The sequence below is a fragment of the Typopeltis vanoorti genome, chromosome 18, assembly GCF_054136105.1.
Source record: "Typopeltis vanoorti isolate ZY-2024b chromosome 18, IOZ_Tvanoo_1.0, whole genome shotgun sequence".
NCBI lineage: Eukaryota > Metazoa > Arthropoda > Arachnida > Uropygi > Thelyphonidae > Typopeltis > Typopeltis vanoorti.
In genome coordinates, this window is record NC_143566.1 from 25,635,235 (window position 1) to 25,660,810 (window position 25,576).

Genomic DNA, 25,576 nt, shown 5'->3' on the forward strand with positions numbered 1-25,576 from the left:
GTTATTTACCCCATTACAGGATAATGTGGAGATTATTGTTTAAGACACTTATTGTAGAAGATCTTGAAACTTGAGGTGATTTGTTGATGATTATTTTGCATTTGTTGCATTCTTCAAAGTAGGCTTAGAATAAGGCTGGAGTTGTTGCTGTAGGTCATTTGTGGACTGAGTTTTTCTCCTGAATTGCCTTGGCACTATTGTTAAACCCTGTATTAGATATGGGCAGAAATTTTGAATAAGTAAAGAATGAAGGTCTTAATTCCAGCATGGATAATTTCAATATCTTGCTTAGAACAGGTGTTCAGATCAGTATGGTGGAAGCAGTAGTCTGGCCATGGATAGGAAGGTTACCTGCTTCAGTAACTGAGTTGGTAAAAGCTCTTGCTTGTTTACTACAAGGACTTCAGGTTTGAATCCCAAGTATAGTAAAAGCTAAGTTTATAAGGCTTGTCTTTAAAAAAATAAATAAATAAATAAATAGATGTCCTAAAGATCATCCCAATTGGTAGTATTATAATATCAACAAAAGGTTGAGAATAGCTGTGAAAAAGGAAATTTGCACACAATTATGTATGGGCTGAGTTCTAGTGGAGAGGTTTATCTCTAGAGTGTTTCTGTAAGGAAATTAGTGACCAGCATTATGTGAATTCTGCTACTCTTTAATCATCATGTTTGGATATAATTCATGAAGGTTTGGAGAGACAGTTGCTCTTGGCATTTCTGGACTACAGCATTGGAATAGGTGTTTTCTAAAAGATAGGTAGACCACAAATCCTATCCATAATTTTGTTGACATAACTTATAGTGTATAGTTATTCAATGCTTCAAGATCTTCCATAACCACCAATGCCTTAAACATTGATCTCCTTACTACCCTCCAGTGAAGGTAGGAGGAGACAACTTTGTGAATTTCAGTGATAGCAAAACATCAGAAAGGTCTGACCACTTCATATCTCCTTACCTTTGATAATATCTACAACAATGTTAAATATCTACTACAATGCTAAAGAGTGACAAATTTAGCATCCAAAAATTTGTCATCCTGTTCTGTCACAGCACATTACTTCTCACACCCACTTGGTCTTAGAATACTGTTTTGGCATTTAGGATGGTAGATCAAAAACCTCTCTAAAACTTCCTAATGCTAACTAGAAGATGGCAGCTCAATTTCTAAATAATCTCTCTCTCTCTCACACACATACGTGTGTGTGTGTGTGTGTGTGAGAGAGAGAGATATGTGCTCACTTCATTCACTTCCTTTTAGATTTTGTTTCTGATTTTTGCCTGTTTTATAGGTGTTTTTCACGGGTACCATTCCCAAGAATCAGCCACCATCATAATTTCTCTTACTTTTTTTCAACATGAACAGCTACTGGTTAACATGGTTACATGAAAATTCATCGAAAACCGCTCATTGAAAGACAGTTTACCTAATGTCAATTCGTCGAATAAACAATTAATTGAACAACAATTGAAAGAATGGCAGTTCATCGAAACAGCAATTCATTGAATAAATAATTCATCAATCGACATTTCATCACATGAAATTCTCTGCAAATGCCATTGATCGAAAAAACAATTCACCAATAAGTTTTCGATGAAATGAATTCTTTCATAATTCATGAAAACTATTGTTTTAAAGTGTTCAGTAAGAATGCCTAATATCACCCAAGATGTAGACAACATATGTAGGTGGTCATTGAGACATAAGTATTTTGATGTTTTTTACAACATTATTCTGTAAGCATACCTGCTACTATCATTGTGTAGATAGCAGTTTATCTCTAGACAAAAAAAGTTCATTCTATCTATTATTTTCACAACAATGATCAGATTGAATTCAAAACTGTCAAATTTTAATATAGATCTTAACTAAAAATTTGATTAAATTTCATCTGGCTCGAGCAGCATTATTATCATTTTGAAACTTCTTTACCAAATTTTTCTAATAAAAGTGATCCACTTGGAACTAAAACTAACCCACACAGACTTTTTGTGCATTTTATAAATTCTGATATTTGTGTGTATTCCACTAAGTCAGAGAGTTATTACAATATAAAATGTCGACATGCTGTCCCTTTGGAGCCCCAAATATATTTGAACTGAAAACTGGAACTGTTCGACCTATTTTTGTTGAAGGTTACTACCAAATTGGAGTAAAATTCATCTGATATAACTGGTGTATGTGCGTGCATGCACTGACATCACATACTAATATTACTATTATTACTACTATCATAATGGAGTCTCCATAATTCAGTCAGTATAAACAAAGCCCTTTAATTAGAAAGACCTGAGTTCAAATCCCTTGCATGGCACGAGGAATTTTTATCAGTCCTCTTCAACTGAAGGTGAGTTATCCAGCCTCTTATGGAGATGGTAGGGTTTAACTCCTGGAAACTCAGGTGTTTCATCCCGAAAACCTGTCCCCACGAACACAGATATCTATGGGTATAAAGCACTTACCGGATAAAGAAGACAATGGGAAGCCATCTTGTTCTCTAATTATTCCCTAGTAAAATATCATTGCTACCACACCAACCATTCAGTTGAGGAGAAAGGATGATAATGGGGAATAATAATTATAATAATAATTAAGATTTTTTATATAATCTTTTCCAGATTGTGTAAAACACACATGAAATACATGAAACACGTATACCGACTGAAAGGAATATTCCTCAAAAAAAAAAAATGCTACACACGTCTACATAACATAAAGAGAATATCATGCTAATCTTCAAATTACATTACAAGTTAATCCATTAAAAACTGAAGTTCTTTTTGATAAATACACTTCACATGTCTTATAATTTCATTTTTTGATGAACTGTTTATTCGATAATTTTTCAATGAATTGTCGGTTTTCGATGAATTGCCTTTCGATAAACTGTGTTTTCAATTAATTCCTTTTTCTAGGAACTGCCTTTCGATTAATTGCTTTTTCAGTTAACTGTCATTGAACTGTTTTTTGGTTAATTGTTTTTTCGATAATTTGCCTTTCATTAAATTGTTGTTTTCATTGAATTTTCTGGATATCGGTTAACATCCATACACAATTCAGCTTCAAACTGATCAAACTAACATTTTACTCCCCTCTTTCATTCCATGTATCTGTTCTTTGTTGCAGATAATGAAAGAGGAACTGCAACTTTCAGCTGTTCAAGAAACACAACAGATCTCTTCTTTTTTCTTTTTCCTTAACTACTACTTCTCCCCCCCCTCCTTTCCCACTGTTTTGTTAATAGATTATGTGGCCTCTTGTGTCTGGGAAGTGATATCAAATCAACTAATATCTTTTATTCTCCTATAAGAAGTAGTTGAGGCCGTTTTAGCTCTATCTAACTTTTGGAGACTGAGGAGAGGGCTGTCCAATCTCCACCAGTAGCCAACCAGATAGCTGGCCCAAGACTATCACTAATTATACCTGGCACCGGTGAAGAGGTACAGTTAACAAGTGCTGCCATCTCATGGTCCCTAATCCTAACACTATGTTTTACTGTCTGAAAATGATGTGGGTTTTACTGTCAATTTTCTTGAGTTTATGGGACGAAAAACCTGAGTTTCCAGGAGAAAACACCCACTTGACTTTTTCGGGGATAGACTAACTCAATATATATATATATATATATATTAAAAAAACACCTTAGGATTCCACTTTGATGTTGATGAAACTCATATTTGTAGCTTGATTGCTCTATCTATGTTAATCCCCACTTATATCCTACCTATATATCAAAGTCAGTTGTCGAATATAATATAATGGTATATGATATATAATTTTATTTCAGTTGGTTAGAATGTTTCAGATTTGTATCAGTGATGATGCTTTGATTTCAAGGCTCAACATGTTGTTTATACTAAAGAATGCAGCTTAATTATAAAAATAATTAAATATTTACTGCAAATATATAAAATATATACAATTCTCTATACTAAATAGTATTTCTCTAAAGAGATCTGACTTCAAATTCTCTATAGAATTAAAAATAGTAAATTAATTTCTACTATTCTAAATATCAACTTTCTTTTTAATACGTACAAATAATTAAATAGCCATTCTAGGAATATAACATAAATGAGCTCAATAACATTCTCTCATACTCTGATTCTCAGAGTTAAATTAAATACTGAAAGATAACATTAAATACTTTGCAAAACAAATTAAGCATAGCAGTCAGCTAAAAGTTCCATCGTTTTGCTTGATCTTATGAGAACTTCCTTTGCAGCACTTATTTTATTGTTTTTACTCATTGATTCATTCTTCCTTATTTCAAATTCCTTATAATATACAAAGTTAAAGGCCTCACTTAACTAATATACTTGCATACGAGGGGGGGCTTAACTAATATACTTGTATACGAGGGGGAGGGCTGAAAAGTAAATTCTGATTAAAACCCAGAACAAAAACTATATTAAAACAACTGATATAACCACAAGAAAGAACATATCTTAAAACCCTTTAACCCCCATGTTTCATCAAATTGTAATGATTTCTTCTTCTTCTTTTAGGATATATAAGAAGATGTGAATTCCTTATTGGTGATTATCACAACTTTTCAGCACACCCTCATATGTCTTTTTTCAGTAAGCAAGTTTCTTGAAACACATCTTTCTTTCATTTTTTGCAGTAGGCATGAAGAATAATCAGACAACAGGAATGCATTTAACTGAGCAGTTCATGTATCACTTTTTTCTCATACAAAGGCATGATACATTATTACTGTTCTTCAATTACAAATTTCACAGTTCCTCCTTGGAGAGTAGTTAAAAATGCATATAAAAACTTTTCTGAGATTAAAGAACTCAATAGTTTAGTAGACCTTTCCTGCTCTCCTTCCCTGCTTGCCTACTCTTTGTTTGCCAGCATTCTTGTTACCACAGTGACAGCTGTTCTGAAGACAACTAACACACATGCTTGCTATTGGGATTCAAAGCCAGACTCAAGTGACAAAATGGCTACCATTACTATAGTGCTCACACACATTGTACAGTAATAGTGTAACATATGAACACTACTGTAAACAAACATGCAATAATATATACACAGCATTATTTCTATGTTAATTCCTAAGGATTCCAACATAAAGTAATTAAGTAGTAAAGTTGTTTACTTTACGTTGGAATCCTTCAGAAATATGTCTCCTTTTATATCACTATCACTTGACCACATGTCGGGTCCTATAATACCAAGTGTATAACTGCTTTTCTAAATGCGAACACATGCATGTATTTTTAAAGATTACTTTATCATATAACAAAAACATATTCTCATTAATGGATTTTTCACTCAGTATATATAAAACTGCAAAGCAACAAACATTACAAAACCATTGCTTTCCTGTGCGAGCATAATCCTCTCTCTCTCACATTGTCCTTTGATTTTATTGAATTAATAAGAATAGAAGTTTAGAATTTGTAACCTGTATGAAACAGAAGCATAAAATATATGGCCTTATTAAAAATTATGGAATTTACAGTTTGTTTGCAGTAGTAAGATATTTCCAATTTCTGCTTGTTTTAGAGGGTAGGTTATTTGTTAAAATAAATGCATCTGTTGAAATTGTCATTACATTTCCATTATTATTGTAATATTTGAAATTAGTACCGGAGCTTTTGATATTTACAATTTCATATTGAATTTTTTCACATATGATTTTTAGAATGAAAGGGTTGAGCTTTTGTTTTAATTATTTTAATTAGAATGCTAATCGTTCTGTAACAGAACATTCTCTGAATTTGTTGACTCCTCTTTTTTTAAAATGTATGAGAGAATTATTCTTCCCATATATTCTTCATGTATCTGTCTTTAAAACATTAATAATGCCCCAAAAAATTGAGTAAAAAAGCCAATGCCATTATAAAAGGGTATTCCTAACAAAAATAGGCAAAAATATCCCTAAAAATTAATATTTATTTAGAGGAGTAACATGGAAATTTTTCCAGAATACCTGTATGAGAGATATTTTAAAGGATGTAAGTGCTGTTGTACTCTAATTATTCTCTACATTCAAGTCTCCTTGGCAACAATGCAAAAGCAGTTATGACAGTTTGAAATTGCTAATATCAGATGGCAACACAGATTTCTAATAGTGAGAAATAAAGTGAAATCAAAGTATTGTATACTTGTGCATTTTATCTTACATAGATTTTATTCAAGAAAATTAATCGGTATTAATAATTACTGAAAGGAAATTGAAGCACTTCCTGAAGTTCAAATGCACTGTTTTAAAGGTAGTCAGAATTAAAATTCAGAGATATAAACACATTCTGTTAAAGCTGTAGGCAAGAGTTAAACCATGAACTGAGTTAGAATGAGTAAAGACAACAAACATATTCTATAGCTAGATATATTTTTACAAATATATAACTGAATAGTGATGATGATATTGTGCATGTTTATGTCATCTGTTACAAACTAACCTGTTTACTCCTCATAGCAACCTGTGAAGATTACTCTCTTTGCTAAGTGGTTCAGAAATAACTCAAAAGAAAATGATATTTACGTGGCTTAAATTTAACAGGTACTATTATCATTTCCTGTCACCGCATTTTTTTTATGGATTTAATATGGTTAATTCTTCATTTCAGTTTAAATTTGCTTAGCAAATTTAAATTGAAGCGAAGAATTAATTGAGCATTTACATAATTGCCAAAATTAACTGGTGAATTTGCATTTTTACAGTGCTAATTGATACTGGGAGATAATGTTCCCTCTAAGCTGTGCACACACACCAGTCGAAAAGGAAACACACACACACACACACACACACACACACACACACACACCTAGTAACTGTGCACCCAAAATATTTGCTTTCAGAATTTCTAATTTTTCAGTCAATAATTTTGAACATACTTTAAAAATGGATTATATGATAAATCATACTTGCCACTTACTATATTTAGTAATTTTTCCATTGTCATCATCAATTTCCTAATATGTACCCCAAGGGATGTTCAGGTTACTATGACAGCAGTACATGATTAAGCTTACATTATTATTAATCTCCTATCAACAGTTTTCCTCCAAATCAATCTATTACCTGTGAGCACACCAATATTGTCATATCTAACATTTCATTCTTCTAAGGCACTTCTGACCAAATCAATCCACCTAGACCTTGGCCTTCCTCTCTTTCCTGCCATCATGGATCAAACACCTGTTTTGCTAACCTTTCTTCACCCATTCTATTTAAGTGGCCATACCACCTTAGATTAGCTCTGCTGATACATACTTGAATGGTAATAATGTCAGTCTTTTCTAGCATCTTCATTTTTAATATGATTATGCCATTGATGCCATAGGCTCACTATCCTAATTTTTCTCAGGACCTTCAGATCTGTCATCTCTAGTCTTTGATCAAGTGCTTTATTTCTAATCCAACTCTCAGATCCATAACTTAAAACTGATTTGAACACCATTTTGTATACTGCTAGTTTGATGTTTTGGCTAATTTTTCTCTTATTCCATATAAATTTATTCAGCTGGCTACCCACCATACCAGTTGTGCTTATTCTGTTGTCTATTTCCACATTTAACCTTCCATCTTCACTAAACATTGTGCCTAAAGAGCTGAAATATTTTACTTGTTCCATAAGATCTCCATTTGGAATACAGCTGAAGTTTTCTATGCTCCTGCCTATTTTGATAGTTTTGGTTTCTCCAGTGTTGCCACGCCAATATTACTATAACCCATTCCAACTTAATACATTCTAATTAGTTTTAACTCATGCCATGTGGGCGAAGTGACATCAACAATTTGCAGAGACATGTTTGTTTAATCTAATGTTTAGAACAGTACAGTCACTTGAACTTGTGCAAACGGTGATGGATTTAAGCAAATTGATTTAGAGTTTGGAATTTTGCAGGTTATAACTAAATGTGAAAAAAGGCAACGTTAATGTGAGAAATATTACATTAACAATTTTAGTGCATTAAACCCTCAAAATGTCACTGTTGAAATTGAATCAGAAAAGAATTACAAATTCATTTTCAGTTTTGAGTAGCTGTACAAATATAACATAATTTATATATGCAGTATTACCGCGCGGTTAGCCTAGTGGCTTTGCGCTTCACAACCATATGCCTGGGGAAGGAGTGTCCCAGGTTCGATTCCCGTTGTAAACGTGAGGAATTTGAGGATCTTCCTCAGGCATAGCCAAGTTAGCCGGTCTTGGGCGCGGTCAGTAGGGTTTTTTCTGCCACTTTATCTGGCGTTTTTCATCCCGCAAACAGGCAAACCGGCCCCGTGAACATACGCCTCTACAGTCAAAAATATATCCCCACCCCCCCAGCGGCAGACCAGGCGACGGGTCGGTTGGGAGTAGTACTAACAAGAAGTCGCATCTAAAAGTAACACGCGGACCCTGCATAGGAAGCGGGAATAACGCGTAGAAGAAGAAGAGGAGTATTTAAGTAGCTGTAGGTGCAAGCTTTTAGGTTGCTCTTATAGAAAATTTTAGCATTAATGTAAAAGATCTTTTAACAAAGATGTTGTCACCAGTTTCAGGCATATCATATTAAGAGTTTGTTGTTTGCGACTTTGGCAAATTGTGAGCACAGGCTATTGCACACATTGAGTCTGGGACTGGAAACATCGCTCACAAAATGCTTTTCATGCACACATGGGTCAACAAAAATTAGAGGGAATATTGCTTGGAAATATGCTGAGATACATAATATGTTCATTAAATTTAATAAAAAAAAATAATTTAGGTTTTTTTTTTTGGAGGGGTACTTGCTGGTGTGATAATTAGCCAGTAATTTGTCACATATAACTGTTAATTGCCATGAGGTATGTTGTTTTCAGGTTGCAAAAAGCAGAAAATGATAACTGTTAATTTTCAATAGATAATTTTTATGCACTCATGTTAGGATAATCTGAGGGTTAGTAATTTGATTAAATAATGAATAATAAAGTTGCAATACAATATTATGAAAAGTTTTTCATAATATTGTATTGCAATTGAGCAAATCCATGCATGAATAGGCACTTGCTTGTAATCAGAACTATTGCTGTTTTTGAATTTCCAGATTTGGGCCTTATATTAAATTTTCAGTGAACTTTTCATATGAAAAAATCAATTGTTTCTTAATTTGCAAACACATTTTGAAATTTATAATGAAGTTAACTGTGATGTATAAATTTTAATTAAAAACAAATCATTAGAAATTCTTAACATTATCCTTAAATTATCCACTAAACATTAATACTTGTAATGTTGAGGATATTCTAAGATTCATTCAATTTTTTTTATAAATTTAAGTAAATGTCATTCAGTTGGCATTTATATTAAATGCAGTTACTGATAAAATTGAAAATAAAGGTTTGATATAAAAGTAAAAATAAGCAGATTACTGTGTAATAAATGAGTGATACTATGAAAATTCCTATTTTGGACAAATATAATAATCAGTTTTTGGAAATTATTCTTCCAGGAAAAAAAAAATCCTTTCATGATTTCTTACATAAAGAAAGCTGTGATGTCTCCATCTTGCACACATATGGAAAGTTATTCTGGAATACTCCCCCACTGATGTTAGAGAACTTATACTTAGATACATGTGTATGTGTATAAGTTGATACTTGCTATAGCAAACACTGCTTTATGTAACAAACTCACTTGCTATAACAACTATTGAAAAGTAAAATATGTACAATGCTGTCGTACAAGAAATCCATTATAGCAAACTGTCCATTATATAAAAAAAACTGTTCTAGTGGTCTCTGGGTTTGTCATGACAATCAACTCACAATGGCAGTATAAACTTACAGATTAAATGGCAGTATTTAATCAGCTGTTTAAACAACTCTTTATACAGCTGATTAAAGATGAAGGAAAATTTAACAGAACAAACTTACTATTCATTTAATTAGCACTATCCTGCCATAGAATTTCATCATTTGCAGATATGTAGAGAGGAAAATATTCAGACGATGCTTGTATTAAACACTGCAAACATAGTAAATATTATCACAATAAAAAGGCATGCTGATTTGTTGAGTTCAGGTATGACTAATATATTTAAACATAGCTGAGTAATAGTTCGATATTTAAACATACAAATTTATTGTTTTAATACTGACCATATTGTAATGCATACAAACATCTTACATTCTTTGCCAACAAGTTTCGCTAGCAAACTTGTTGGCAAAGTTTCTAGCTTTGCCAAAAACTGTCTAGCTTTTTCAAGGCGTTGACGGAAAAGCATAAAAATTAGTAAATGCAAATTGAAAGGAACATAAAAACGTTGTGAACAATCTAGTAGCTAAACCTTTATTTTTATGTTCCTTTCAATTTGCATTTACTAGTTTTTTATGCTTTTCCGTCAACGCCTTGAAAAAGCTAGACAGTTTGTTAGCGAAACTTGTTGGCAAAGAATGTAAGATGTTTGTACGCATTACAACATGGTCAGTATTAAAACAATAAATTTGTATGTTTAATTATCAAACGACCAAATATGTTGAATTTAATAGTTTGATATGTTAAAACAAGGTTTGCATTCAGATATCTAGGATTGTGCATAATGTTTGTAGATTCCAATCGTATCTAATGTAACTTTCACACCTCACCTTGAATTCTATTTATGTTAGCCTGCCCATCGCTCATCTAGGCAGCCTAGATGTGCATTCTGCTTATCCATCACTCTTGAAGTAAAAAAAACCAAAAATAACATGCTTCTTACTTCCTTGCTTTGACACACTTATACAACTTCCAGGATATCTAGGAACCCCACCCTACTCTAGAGAATACACTCAGTACTTTTTCGAGCCTCTTGTTAAGTGAAGGGTATAGCCATACATTAAGCAGGATAGCCATAATCTCTGGTTGACACTAAAATCATCTACTACCTAAAGACATTCTAAAACATTCATGCCCATGAGATTCACATGCATGACTGCTGATTAAAGAGCAGAAATGCTATCCTCTTTCCCAGTTATATCAACATCCATCTGATAAGCTTCTCTCACAAACTTATGTCTGAATAATACCTCATTTTCTATGTCTACCATGATTGGCACATCCACTTTCTCACTATCTTGTGTTCACCATTTTGCAGTCATCATAGCTGCTAGCCTGGATATTCAGAAGACTACATTTATCCATAGTAATTAGTCATTTGTTTGATACTGAGTTCATATTTTAGGCTGCTGAGGGTTAATTGGCTCATTTGTAAAAGAAAGAAAAATCTATTAAAATAATCTAATCATTATATATCAAATAAATAGCATTTATTTCTTGTAGATTTGCAGTCCAAGTTGTCCATTTCTAGTTCAGCCATATTTCCTAAAAAAAATAGCAACATATTTAAAAATTTGCACCTATATATGAGTATGTTGGGAGATTTTCCAGCAGCAATTACAGAGGGATTATGTCCTGATGCTTTTTTTTTTTCCTTAGAAATTATGCTTATATCGGTAATCAGCTTCTCGAAATTTAGGTTAAAATTTTTTATTTGAATTAAAGATTAGAATATATATATATATATATATATATATATATATATGTATATACAGGGTGGTTCAAAATTCCGCATACAAACTTTGAGGGGAGGTAGAGCACATCAAAATCGATCATATTCACATAGGAAAGCATGACCGGAAACGCCACCGGAAGGTACTAACAGGGACACAAAGATACAGAAATAACACAAGGCAATAAGTAGTGTAAAAAACTTTATTAGGTGTAACTGAATAGTTCAGTAGTTAGTTGGATGCATAATATGGTTTCACATCAGTAAATGAGGTGCATGTCTGCCATCTCAGCATTCGTAAAACGACGCATGTTCTTCGTATGACATCGAAAGCTTGAATGAGGTAACCCCAATTACTCACCTGGAGCGCTGACGAAAAGCGTCACCTATCACTTCCAGGTGATGACATTTCCGGTCATACTTTCCTATGTGAATATAGTTGATTTTGATGTTCTCTACCTCCTCTCAAAGTTTGTATGTGGAATTTTGAACCACCCTGTATATATATAGATATATTTCATTTCTTTTTATGTAGAATTGAATGGATTATCCTTAAATTTTACATCTTGGGGTCAACTCTTGTTGCCGATTATTTATTTTGGATAATAAGGACATAGCAACTTATTTTCATCAAATTAAATAATAATTTAATATGACTTTATTAATATTATCTTTTTTTTCTCTTTTTTTTCAGTATCCTTATGTTCCTCCTCATATTACTAAACCAAAAGAACATAAAAAGTTATTTTTGGTACAGCTTCCAGAAAAAGGTAAATATTTTGAATAAAATTTTAGCTGCTTTTCTGTATAATATGTAGTAACTGCAAGATATTATCTTTATAGAGATATTGTTATATTTCCATACCTGCCAACTTTCAAGATTAAAAAGCTGGGAGATTGCCTGACTGCAAATTTCAAAAAAAAAAAAAAAAAAAAAAAAAAAAAAAATATATATATATATATATATATATATATTTTTTTTTTAAGCTTTACTATTTTTTCACAGTTTTATTCAAGAACAATGAACACCTCTATTAAGTATAAATTCTTGAAATGCTTAACAGGACCATACCATCACACTGCCACCTGCTAATTTCATAGTTGGGATTATGCACTCTTGTAAGAGAAGTTCACTAGGCATCAGACACACCCATCTATCTTCTCAGTAGAGGGTATACCGTGATTCATCTCTCCATAACACAGCTCTCCAAACTTCCACATCCTACTGTACATGCGCTTTGCATCACTGAAGATAACACTACATGTTGGTTTGAGTATGTGGGACTTTCATATTTCAATCCTACCATGGAAATCCATGTTGTGAGCCTCAGTTCTGAATGCTTTTTGGGAGATTTGTGTTCCAGTTGATGCCCAGAGTTCTGCATTCAGCCTGTGGTGCGACAAATAGTGTCAACTGCAAGTGCTACCTACCACACTCACTGAATGTGGTAGGTAGCATGGTAGGATGTTATGAAGGATGATATGTCCTAATGCTTATATATATATATATATATATATATATATATATATATATATATAATAACAAAATGTTATATTCAGGCAATGACAATCAAGGAAAAGAAGGAGTAGCCAAAGTATTCAATACAAAATACGAGGCTAATCTTCTTGAATGGCAGGCAGTCTCAAGTATTGAGTGATGTGGGCAAATATGAGAATGGGGAACTGGACAATGAGACTTATTTGTGCCTATGGTCCCACAGAAGGTTCTACTAATGTAGAAATGGAGGAATTTTTTCAGGCTCTAGAAAAAGCTACTGACACAATGAAAAAGGAAAAGTAGGTCCTTGTTGGAGATCTAAATAGCAGAGTATGAAGTGATTGTCAGACATACAAAAATATTTTGGGAAAATTTGGAGAAAAGAGCAAAGCTAATAATAATGGCAAATACCTGTTGGATTTGTGCTCAGGACATGGACTGGTTATATTACTAACACCATGTTCCAACATAAAAATGTGCACAAATTCACATGGAGAGAAGAGGCAAGGAATAAGAAAAGTCTCATTGACTATGTTATTGTTGATAGTGATGTTTTCTCCCTGGTGCAGGACACCAGAGTGTACAGGGGATTTGAAATTGGAAGTGATCACCATTTAGTCTTGAGCAGGATAAAATTGAATTTCATATTAAAAAGATTAACATGTAAGAAAGTTTTAAAGTGAATAAAAGTTGAGCAGCTCTCAGATGTGAACTGTAGACTAACATATACAAAGATTATTGAAGAAAAAATGAAGGAGTTTGAGAACAGGAACCAAACCTTGGAGATTCACTGGCAAGCTTTGAAGAAAACCCTGATTGATTCAGCCAGAGAGGTATGTGGTGAGGTTGTCTGCAAGGATAGAAAAATCAGAACTCCCTGGTGGACACAGGAAGTTAAAGAGGCAGTGAAGGAAAAGAAGAAATCATATCAAAAGTTCCTGGCAAATAAGTCAGCTTTTGCTCTTAGAGAATACAGAGACAAATGTAAGAAAGTGAAACACTGTGTAAAACTAGCTAAACAAAAGTCATGGGAGGACTTTGGCAAGAACATAGAAAATAAATATCAAGAAGGTGGTAATATTCTGGAGGTTGTTGAAGAATCTTAGAAATGGAGGAAAGAGTGCCATAAAAGGAGTTAGAGATGATAAAGGTGACATGAAAACAGGAGAAAAAGATATCCTTGAAGTATGGAGTAATTACTTCGAAAAATTGCTAAATGAAACAAGCAGTGATAGCACAGTGGTAAAAAAACACTCAACACGCTTACAGTCAAGAATACATCCATACTTGAAGTAGAAAAAGCCTTCAAAGGCTTGAAATAAGGTGTGGAAAGGCAGCAGTAATTATTATTATTATTTTAATGGTGTCTCCATGGAGTCAAAAGACTCTTCGCGGGAGACCCGACATTGACACACTAACCATTATTTACACAATACCTGTCATAACTCTCCTTAAATTCATTCACAGTTGAAGCATTCACAACCACCTCTGTCAAAGCATTCCACCCATTCACAGCCCTCCAAGTAAAAAATCTAGTCCTAACACCCTTGTTAACCACACTCTTACAGAATCTCCAGGGATGGCCCCTCGTTCTCTCACATCCTGCACTGGTCTTAAAAATATCATCAGTATCAATCCTGTAAAATCCTTTTAACAATTTAAATACCTCTATCATATCTCCTCTCCTACGTCTATCAGCTAGTTTTTGGAGCCCGCAGATCATCAATCTATCCTCATAGGGAACATCCCACAGACTTGTAACAATCTTTGTAACCCACCTCTGAATCCTCTCCACCACTTCTGCATCACCAAGAAATGCTGGCGACGAGATCTGTGCACAATAGTCCAAATAGATGATATTCGACCAGAAATGCTGAAGTATGGTGGTATAAAAGTCTTACAGTGACTGCACTGCATAGTTCAGAAAGGCTGGACAGAGGGACAAATTCCGATGATTGGAGTAAAGCTCTAATAGTGCCCATATATAAAATGGGAAATAAAACTGAATGTGAGAATTACAGAGGTATTTCACTACTGAGTATTCCTGGCAAGATCTATGCAAGTATACTTGAGAAACGGTTGAGAAGAATTGTGGAAGAAAAGCTTGGTGAAGAACAAGCTGGATTCAGGCCAAATAGAGGCTGTCAGGATCAGATCTTCATTTTACAACAAATAGTCGAGAAAGCATGGGAATATAACAAAGATCTGTATTTAAGTTTTGTTGATCTGGAAAAGGCATATGACAAGGTGCCAAGAGAGAAGCTGTTCAACACGCTATAGTTATATGGTGTCAATGGGGCATTATATCAAGCAATACAAGCAATATCGGCAGTTAGAATTGAAGAATGTACAGGAAGATGGTTTAATGTTTAATCTGGTGTGAGACAAGGATGTACATTATCCCCTCTGTTATTCATTATCTATATGGATGACATTATGAAGGAAAGTGGTATTAAACATGATATCAGAATTGGAGCTGTTAATGTCAGCTCTTCGCTTTATGCGGACGATGTTATACTTCTGAATAAATCTGCTACAAGTTTGCAAGATTCCCTGACTAAATTGAATAACTGTTGTAATAGATATGGTATGAAGGTCAGCAATAAAAAGACAAAGACAATGAAAATAGGCAGAATCATTGAAAATGTCAACTGTGTGATGAATGGAGAACCTGTGGAACAAGTAAAACATTTCAGCTACTTAGGCACGATTTTTAGTGAAGATGGTGAATTCAATATAGAAATAGACAACAGAATCAGCAAAGCTTGTATGGTGGGAAGTCAATTGAATAAATTCATATGGAATAAGAGAGAAATTAGTCGGAACACTAAATTAGCTGTATACAAAACAGTGTTCAAACCAGTTTTAACTTATGGATCTGAGAGCTGTGTCAGAAGTAAAACACTTGACCAAAGACTAGAGACTGCAGATATTAGAGTCCTGAGAAAGATTAGAGGTTTGAACAGATGGCATCAATGGCAATATCATATTAAAAAAAGGATATTAGGAAAGAACTTTACATTGTCAGCATCCAGGAATGTGTTAGCAGAGCTAATCTCAGGTGGTATGGTCACTTAAACAGAATGGGCGAGGAAAGATTAGCAAAACAAGTCTTCTCTGCCAGGTTGGCAGAAAAAGGACCCAGATATAGGTGGATTGATACGGTACAGTGTGCCTTAGACGATAGAAATATAAAATCTGATAATGATAATATTGGAGTCTTGACAAGTAATAGACTGATTTGGAGGAAAATTGTAGATAGGAAGTTAGTAATTATGTAAATTTTTCATGTACTATCATATCCTGTACCCACCGACAGAATTCCAGTGGAGGCATGGAAGGCATTGGGGGAAGAGGGAATTGACCTGCTGTGGGACCTGTTCATGAAAGTTTGCCAACAGGAAAATATACCCGAGGAATGGAGGGAGAGTACTCTTGTTCCCATCTACAAGGATAAAGGGGATGCACAAGACTGTAAAAATTACAGAGGAATAAAGTTGATGTCCCACACAATGAAGATCCTAGAAAGGGTTCTTGATGGTAGATTGAGGGAGGAGGTGGAGATTGCAAAGGAACAATTTGGCTTCATGCCTGGTAGATCAACAACAGATGCTATCTTTGGGTTACGACAGATGATGGAAAAATATCGAGAGAAACAAAGGGAGCTACATCTGGTATTTATTGATCTGGAGAAAGCATACGATAGAGTGCCAAGGCAAGAAGTCTGGAGGTGTCTGAGGGAGAAGAAGGTGCCGGAGAAATATGTCAGGTTGGTGCAGGAAATGTACAGAAATGTGAAGACAAGTGTTCGGACCTGTTTGGGACAGACAGAAAGTTTTCAAGTAACAGTTGGCTTGCATCAAGGGTCAGCATTAAATCCATTTCTGTTTAATATTGTGATGGAGGTGGTAACAGAGGAGGTGAGAGAAGATGCACCTTGGACAATGCTGTATGCCGATGACATCTTGCTGTGTGTAGATTCAAGAGAAGAAGCGGAAACTAAACTGGAAAGATGGAGAAAAGTATTGGAAGAGAGAGGTATGAGACTGAGCAGAAGTAAGACAGAGTATATGTGTTGCGCAGTGGGCGGTGGCCAGGAGACAGACCTGGAGCTGGAAGGAAATGTCATCAGGAAGGTGAGAGACTTTAGATACTTAGGTTCGACAGTGGAAGAAGATGGAGGAGGTGAGAAGGAAGTGGGATGCAGGATACAAGCAGGTTGGAGGAACTGGAGGGAAATGGCTGGAGTGTTATGTGATAAGAGGGTGCCGATCAATCTGAAAGGCAAAATTTATAGGACAGTAGTGAGGCCAGCTATGACATATGCTATAGAAACTGTGGCCCTGAGAAAAAATAACATTAGCAGAATGGAAGTAGCAGAGATGAGAATGCTTAGGTGGATGTGCGGTGTGACCAGAAAGGATCATCTGAGAAATGACTATGTCAGGGGAACAGTGAAAGTTACGAACTTAGGAGCGAAAATACAGGAGGCAAGGTTGAGATGGTTTGGTCATGTGATGAGGAGGGAGGACGAATATGTGGGAAGAAGGGTCATGCAGATGGATGTGCAAGGAAGGCAGAAGCGTGGGTGGCCAAAGAAGAGATGGAGGGAGCTGGTAGAAGAGGACTTGAAGATGAAGAACTTGGATGTGGTGACAGCCCAAGACAGGAAGGTGTGGAGGACACTCATAATAAACAGTGACCCCACTTAAGTGGGAGAAGCTGCAGAAGAAGAAGACTATCATATCCTGTACACCCCTTGAGGGTACATGTCACGAATTTGATGATGATGATGATATATAATAATCTAATCTATAATCCAAATTCAAAAAAACTTTAACCTAAATAATCATTTTGAGAAGCTGATTACTGATATAAGCATAATTTCTAAAAAAAAAAAAAAAAAAAAAGCATTAGGACATATCATCCTTCGTAACACCTTATGGCAATATTCGGTGAGCGTAGTGGGTTGTCCACTGCAAGTAGCACTTGCAGTTGACTCCCTGTACTACCATCTTAGTATGGTATCACTGATTGTTGACTGGGTTGGCTAAGTTTGTCAACAGATTGCCCAGCAACATGACATCCTATCACAATGTCCTCTTTCAAAGTCTGTCAGTTTCTTTCTGGCAGCTATTTCATCTTGCGCCGACTTGGCAATATCATATTCCTCCAATTTATACTGGCTACAAACATGTGACTCATTACATGGCATGATGCATGTTGACCATGGGGGTGTGTGTTGACTTCTTTCCAAGCAATGTATATTAATAGTAGAGATGTTGGAATATTCTAGAAGAAAAGACAGAATACATACATTAGTATCATGAACATGTAAAAAAAAATTTCATGAACACTTGGTTTCTTCATTAGTGCAAGCAGTCATTTTTTCAAATCTGAGAATGAAAGAAATTTTTTTTGAGGTGTGAAGACCAGCGGCTAGCGATCATAAATGAATTTTCGATAGTGAATTTTCTTATAATAGTATTGTGCTTATGGGAATTCACTCAGGAGTTAGTAATTTGTTGTAATGGTGTTTGCGATAGTGAGAGCTGACTATCAATTTATCAGTTGCACGCATGCTTTTCATATGATAGAAGAGTCTCAGCGTCGTGGTAGTTTTGAGCTTGATGCATGTTGATTGTTGTTAGTTGCTGTTTTGTATACTGTTGTTTGTAGTTAACTAGCATATAACTGTTTCAAATCAAGATTTCTTTAATGTGCTGCGATTCTTAATTTTTTTTTTTTTTTTCCACTTCTCACTTGAGGTTTCATATGCTCTCTCTCTTTCATTGGTCTATATGACCCTCTCCCTTCTGTTCGCAATGATGATTTTGCATGCAGGTGTATTTATTTTCTCCTTGTAAACTGTATATGTTAACTTGCCATGGATGGAAATAGAGATCAGAATGTTCAGACAGTGATCTGTTAGTCTGAAGAGCCCAAGTGTAAATTTAATGCTACAGTGTAACTGTCCTTTCTTTTAGTATTACACGGTGATCAGCATTCATTTTCGAAATTATGGATTTTACAACCGTGTTATAACTAACTCTTTTTATTATCCCGACGTTTCAAGATCATCATCTGGAGCATACACAAATATACAACACAAGCTGAGTTACATTACAAACTGTAAGCTAGAGAAACAATGGTTTGATCATATGTTATTCTACTGGCATGACCTCTAGTGAGAAAAAAAACAGAAATTATTTATAAATTACATCAAGCTAGATTTAATTTAAGATAACATGAATAAACATATTTTCTTATAGATAGTTTTCTTTCAGTAACAGTGATATCCTATTTTTTTTAGTATTACAATTGTTATTTTTGATTTAGGATCCTGGATTTACTACAGTCGTGTTTATAGTTGTTCTTAGAGAGGAAGGTTCTCTGGGTCGAATATGTGCCTTCCATATGTATGGGATTTTTAGACCTTCATTATTGTTCAGATTGGGGTGGTTGATAATGATCTCACAGGCTTCCTTAAATTTGCGTTCATTCCATGTTTTGGTGTGATGTAGACAACTAGTGCTACAAAAATACAACCTCAAAGCCACCTTTAAACCCCCTGCAAAATTAAAAAGCTTACTCAACTCATCCAAAGAACCATTCCCCCTGCTTGCCCACCCTGGAGTATACCATATTCATTGAACCTGTAACTTACCATATATATAGGAGAAACAGGATGCACAATTCCTATCAGTCGATTCTATGTAAGGTGTTTAGGGCATGATCAGAAAGGCCAACTTCACCATAATTATTATATTTAATGTGTCATTTATGTTCTTTTTGTCTGATAGGAATTGTGCGTCCTGTTTCTCCCATATATGGTATGTTACAGGTGCAATGAATACCGTATACTCCAGGGTGGGCAAGCGGGGGAGTGGATCTTTGGATGAGTTGAATAAGCTTTTTAATTTTGCAGGGGGGTTTAAAGGTGGCTTTGAGATTGTATTTTTGTAGTACTCTGTTTATTTTATCTGATGTCACTTTAATGTAGGGAATGGTTATAGTTTTGTTATATTCTGGTTTGTCTTTGATTTTTATTGAGGTCTTGTAGAGAATTTTGTTAATAGTGTTTTGGCTGTACCCATTTTTTTGGAAAATATTGCTGATTACTTTAAATTCGTCTTTCAATGCCTGTTCACTGGAGCACATTTTCAGAGATCTGTTTTTTAGTGTATTGATGACACCTAATTTTTGTGTTGGGTGGTGGTAGGAGTTTATGTGTATATATTGGCCAGTATGTGTCGGTTTTCGGTAAGCCGTGAAGGAAAGATTGCCAGAAGGAAGACGTGACAAGTGCCACACGGCACTCTTTGCGCATGTATTACATTCTGGTTATTTTGTATGGCAAAAACGCTTTCTACCTACAAAAAGAAGGCACAGCCATGGGCCATTATCCCCCCCCCCCCCCCTTATTGCTAACTTTTACATGGAACATTTTGAGCAACTTGCTTTAGGTTCTTCCCCTTTAAACCCAAAGTCTGGCTTAGATTAGTTGACGATGTTTTTGCGATCTGGTCCCATGGTCACTAGACACATTCCTTAGCCACCTAAACAAACAACGCAAACACATACAGTTCACAATTGAGATAGAAAAACAGAACACACTTCCGTTTCTAGATACACTTGTCACACGTCTTCCTTCTGGCAATCTTTCCTTCACAGTTTACCGAAAACCGACACATACTGGCCAATATATACACATAAACTCCTACCACCACCCAACACAAAAATTAGGTGTCATCAATACACTAAAAAACAGATCTCTGAAAATCTGCTCTAGTGAACAGGCACTGAAAGACGAATTTAAAGTAATCAGCAATATTTTCCAAAAAAATGGGTACAGCCAAAACACTATTAACAAAATTCTCTACAAGACCTCAATAAGAAACAAAGACAAATCAGAATACAACAAAACTCTAACCATTTCCTACATTAAAGTGACATCAGACAAAATAAACAGAGTACTACAAAAATACAACCTCAAAGCCACCTTTAAACCCCCTGCAAAATTAAAAAAGCTTATTCAACTCATCCAAAGATCCACTCCCCCGCTTGCCCACCCTGGATTATACTGTATTCATTGCACCTGTAACATACCATATATGGGAGAAACAGGATGCACAATTCCTATCAAACAAAAAGAACATAAATGACACATTAAATATAATAATTATGGTGAAGCTGGCCTTTTTGATCATGCCCTGAACACCTTACATAGAATCAACTGATAAGAATTGTGCGTCCTGTTTCTCCTATATATTGTAAGTTACAGGTTCAATGAATACGGTATACTCCGGGGTAGGCAAGCGGGGGAGTGGGTCATTGGATGAGTTGAGTAAGCTTTTTAATTTTGCAGGGGGTTTAAAGGTGGCTTTGAAGTTGTATTTTTGTAGCACTAGTTGTCTACATCACACCAAAACATGGTATGAATGCAAATTTAAGGAAGCCCAATCTGAACAATAATGAAGGTCTAAAAATCCCATACATATGGAAGGCATATATTCGATCTACAGAACCTTCCTCTCTAAGAACAACTATAAACAGGACTGTAGTAAATCCAGGATCCTAAATCAAAAATAACAATTGTAATACTAAAAAAATAGGATATCACTGTTACTGAAAGAAAACTATCTATAAGAAAAATGTTTATTTATGTTATCTTAAATTAAATCTAGCTTGATGTAATTCATAAATAATTTCTTTTTTTTCCCTCACTAGAGGTCATGCCAGTAGAATAACATATGATCAAATCATTGTTTCTCTAGCTTACAGTTTGTAATGTAACTCAGCTTGTGTTGTATATTTGTGTATGCTCCAGATGATGATCTTGATATGAAGATTGAATCGTTGGGATAATAAAAAGAGTTAGTTATAACACGATTGGAAAATGAACAGTGTAACTGGTTAAGGTATTCGTTAAAAATCTCTAGGTCTTCTTGTGTTCCTGGCAAGACTACAAAAATATCATTGACATAAGCAATCAGTTTAATTTTATATGGTAATTGTTGAACAGTGCCTTTTGTTCAAGGACTCTGTAGAAGATAAGCAGAGACATGATAGCTGAACCCACAACTGTATTTTCTTTCTGTTCATATACGAGAGAGTACCCAAAAATAAACAGAATCTGAACTTGGTGCATACACACATTTTTACGGATGATACCGCTAGGCATTGCGATTGTGTAGTTTTCTGTGCCAGTCTGACAAGCGGCATCATCCCGTGTGTACCGATTCATTGTTCTGGCTGCTTTTTCGTTAGTGCTTACAAGCAAGTTTGACAATTTTGTGATGGCTGACCACAAGGAACAAAGAGTGTGCATGAAATTTTGTTTTCTTTTGGGTAAAGCAGCTGAAACTATTGTTATGCTTCGCAAGTCTTTAAAGATGATGCTTTAGGCAAAATGCAGGTCTACGAGTGGTTTTACCGTTTCAAAAATGGGGACATGTCAATTGAAGACCAACCATGATCTGGCCAACCTTCAACAAGCAGAAATGATGAAAACATCAAAAAAAGTTTTGCCAGGCAATCAATGAAGATTGTCAAAAACCATTGAGCAAGTTTCTGAAAAGACAAATTTATCATGGAGTTTGTGCCAGCAAATTTTAATAGAAGATTTGCAAATGAAATGTATGTCTGCTAAATTTGTGCCTTGTTTACTTGCAAAGGATAAAAAAAAATCGTGATTCGTGGAGCAAGTTCTTAATGACCAGAACTTTCTTTTAAAAGTTGTGACTGGGAATGAGTCTTGGTGCAGTGTTATGATCCAGAAATAAAATAACCATCAAGCCATTGGAAACATGCAAATTGACTGAGACCCAAGAATACACGTTAAGTTTGGTCATATTATCAAGACAGTGTTGATTTGTTTTTGTTTTTTTTATGTGAATGGAATTGTACACAAAGAATTTGTTTCTTCTGGACAGACAGTGAACCAACATTTTTATCTCAATGTTCTGAGAAGACTGCATAATAGTGTGCGATGAAAATAGCCAGGAATGTGGAGTATCGGAGATTGATTGCTGCACCACGACAATACCCCAGCCCACACAGCCTTGTCTGTCCAAAATTTCCAATGAAAAACAATATGGCAGTTGTTTCCCACCCTTCCTACTTGCCAATCTCTCTCCATGTGAATTTCTTTCTTTTTTTAATTCCCACGGATAAAGAAAACCATGAAAGGGCAGCAATTCGTTGTTGTGGATGAAGTCAAAGAAAAGTAACTGAGGGCCATAAACAGTATTCCAGTTGAACAGTTCCAGAACTGTTTCCAGCAGTGGAAAAACATGTTGGGACAAGTGCATTGACTCACGTGGAGAGTACTTTGAAGGAGACTAGAATATGGTATTATAAACTTCAATAAAATTTAAAAAACAAATAATAATTCCAGTTAATTTTGGATACCCCCTCATATATATTATTAGAATTGGATATAAAAAAGTGTTATCCAAAGAGTGATGGAATAAGTTTACATTATCAGGTGAGAATAGCTCTTATAATGAATCAGTTTTCTTCTGTAGGCATGATGGGCACATATGTAAAAATACTGACAATGTCCAGGCAAGCCATTTTGTCAGTGGGCTTTCTAAAATCACATCTTTGGTTTTTCCTTATGAAACCTTTTCTTTTTTTCCTTCAAGGTACAACATAGCTCCCTGCAAAGTATAGTGTCAACATCTGGGCTGAATTGCAAGTCAGTGAATCCCTATTATCCACAGTGGATAGCTCAGCATCTCTTTTTACGTACTTTAGGTAATCTGTACATGTGCTTTGTGATTTGATATTTAGGTTATAACCTGTTTTTAGGTTTTCGTTTGGCTGCTCAGAAAGATCTTTTCTTAGATTTTCTGCTTTGCTTTGCTTATGATTCCAAGATTTCATAGGAGTCTCTGTCCTCTATTGTCCTGTTTGTCACATGGGATCCTCTTCCAAGAAGAAATCAAGATAAGTTGTAATGTTCTAAATACAATGATGCTCTGAATGGTGCTGTGAAATGTGCTATTTTGGTCTTACTATGGGTAGGAATATGCTAATCTGTAATCTAGCCATACTTAACCAAGGTTGGACACTGCATTGAAGGGGGGGGACTTAATAAAGAAAAACGTATCTTTAGAATCCACTGACACTGTATTATGCCTGAACATTGCCTGTCTTTTCACAAACATGCCTAGAGAAGAAACAACTGATTTATGAGATCTATTCCCACCTGATAGTGACCTTATTCCAACACTGCTTGGGTAATACTTTTTTTCATATTTAATTCTCATATATATGACAGAAGGAATGCATAGTTATTAATTCAGTATCTCATTTGAGCTTTTTGCTGCCCTATACATGGTGTCCTTCCAATGACAAGCACTATCCAGTTAGCACAAACAACCAGAAACAAAGGGAAGATTGATATGTGACCTTTTTTAATCTGGCAGGGAAGAAAAAAGTCCAGAAAAAAAAGGTCATAAAAGTTAGGATTAGCATTCCATGCTATATGGAAGAAATAGTGTTATCTCAGATGACCTATGACATAAGAAAATTTAAAGCAGCTGCAGTTATAATATACATTTCTGATACAGTTCAAGAGAAATCAAGGCATAACAGTTTTAGTTGATTTTTTTTTTTTTTTTTTTTAATAAATGTGTGTGTGTGTGTGTGTGTGTGTGTGTGTGTGTGTGTGTGTGTGTGTGTGTGTGTGTGTGTGTGTGTGTGTGTGTGTGTGTGTGTTAAAGATGCCAAGCAATTTTATAAACTTGGTTTTCAAGTTTATAAAATTCCTTGGCATCTTTAACATATAGTATACCCAAGGTAAAAAACTTTCTACACACACACACACACAGATATATATATATATATATATACATACAGTAAACCCTTGCCGAACACCGGGGGGGGGGGGGTTACGTCATTAATACGTGGCGCTCGCAGCAAAATCGCGATTTTTTTTTTTATTTTTTTTTTTTAAAATAAATATATATGTGTGTTAAAGATGCCATGCAAGTTTATAAACTTGGTTTTCTTGGTTAAAGATGCTAAGGAATTTTTATAAAATTCCTTGGCATCTTTAACATATAGTATACCCAAGGTAAAAAACTTTCTACACACACACACACACACACACACACACACACACACACACACACACACACACACACACACACACACAGATATATATATATATATATATACACACACATACAGTAAACCCTTGCCGAATGCGGGGTTTACGTCATTAATACATGGCGCGCACGGCAAAATCGCGTTCCGCAGAGTTAACTTTCTATGGAAAAAAATGTGTTAGGTATAGTTCAAATTAAGAAAGTATGTATGTATAATTTAAACTGACCTAAATATTGTTGTAATTCAAAGGGGAAAATGAAACAAATGTTAATTGAAAGGATTTTTATTACTGCTTAATAAGTAGGTACATGATACAATTATTTTTTTTAAAAAGCTAGTGATTTTTGCTTGGGACAATGACTGACGCAACTCTTTAAAAGTTTCGCAGGAAGGAACACAGAGTTTTTCAATGCCTTTCATAAAGTGTCCTCTTCTTTCTTCATTTGGGTCAATCTCCATTGCAAAATCAGACAGTTCCT

At 34.9% G+C, this 25,576-nt stretch overlaps 1 protein-coding gene across 3 annotated transcripts in view; it reads left to right on the forward strand.

Moving 5' to 3' along the window:
- LOC150096555 (cleavage and polyadenylation specificity factor subunit 5-like) overlaps nucleotides 1–25,576 on the forward strand; it is a 181,255-nt gene that overhangs the window by 48,652 nt on the left and 107,027 nt on the right. For 2 of the 3 annotated variants that reach the window (XM_090407939.1, XM_090407938.1), the window contains exon 5: nucleotides 12,174–12,249. In XM_090407939.1, coding sequence (XP_090264065.1) covers nucleotides 12,174–12,249 — 76 coding nt within the window. Of the gene's footprint in view, nucleotides 1–6,440; nucleotides 6,525–12,173; nucleotides 12,250–25,576 lie in introns of all 3 variants that reach the window. The other variant, XR_016549787.1, reaches the window with a different exon arrangement.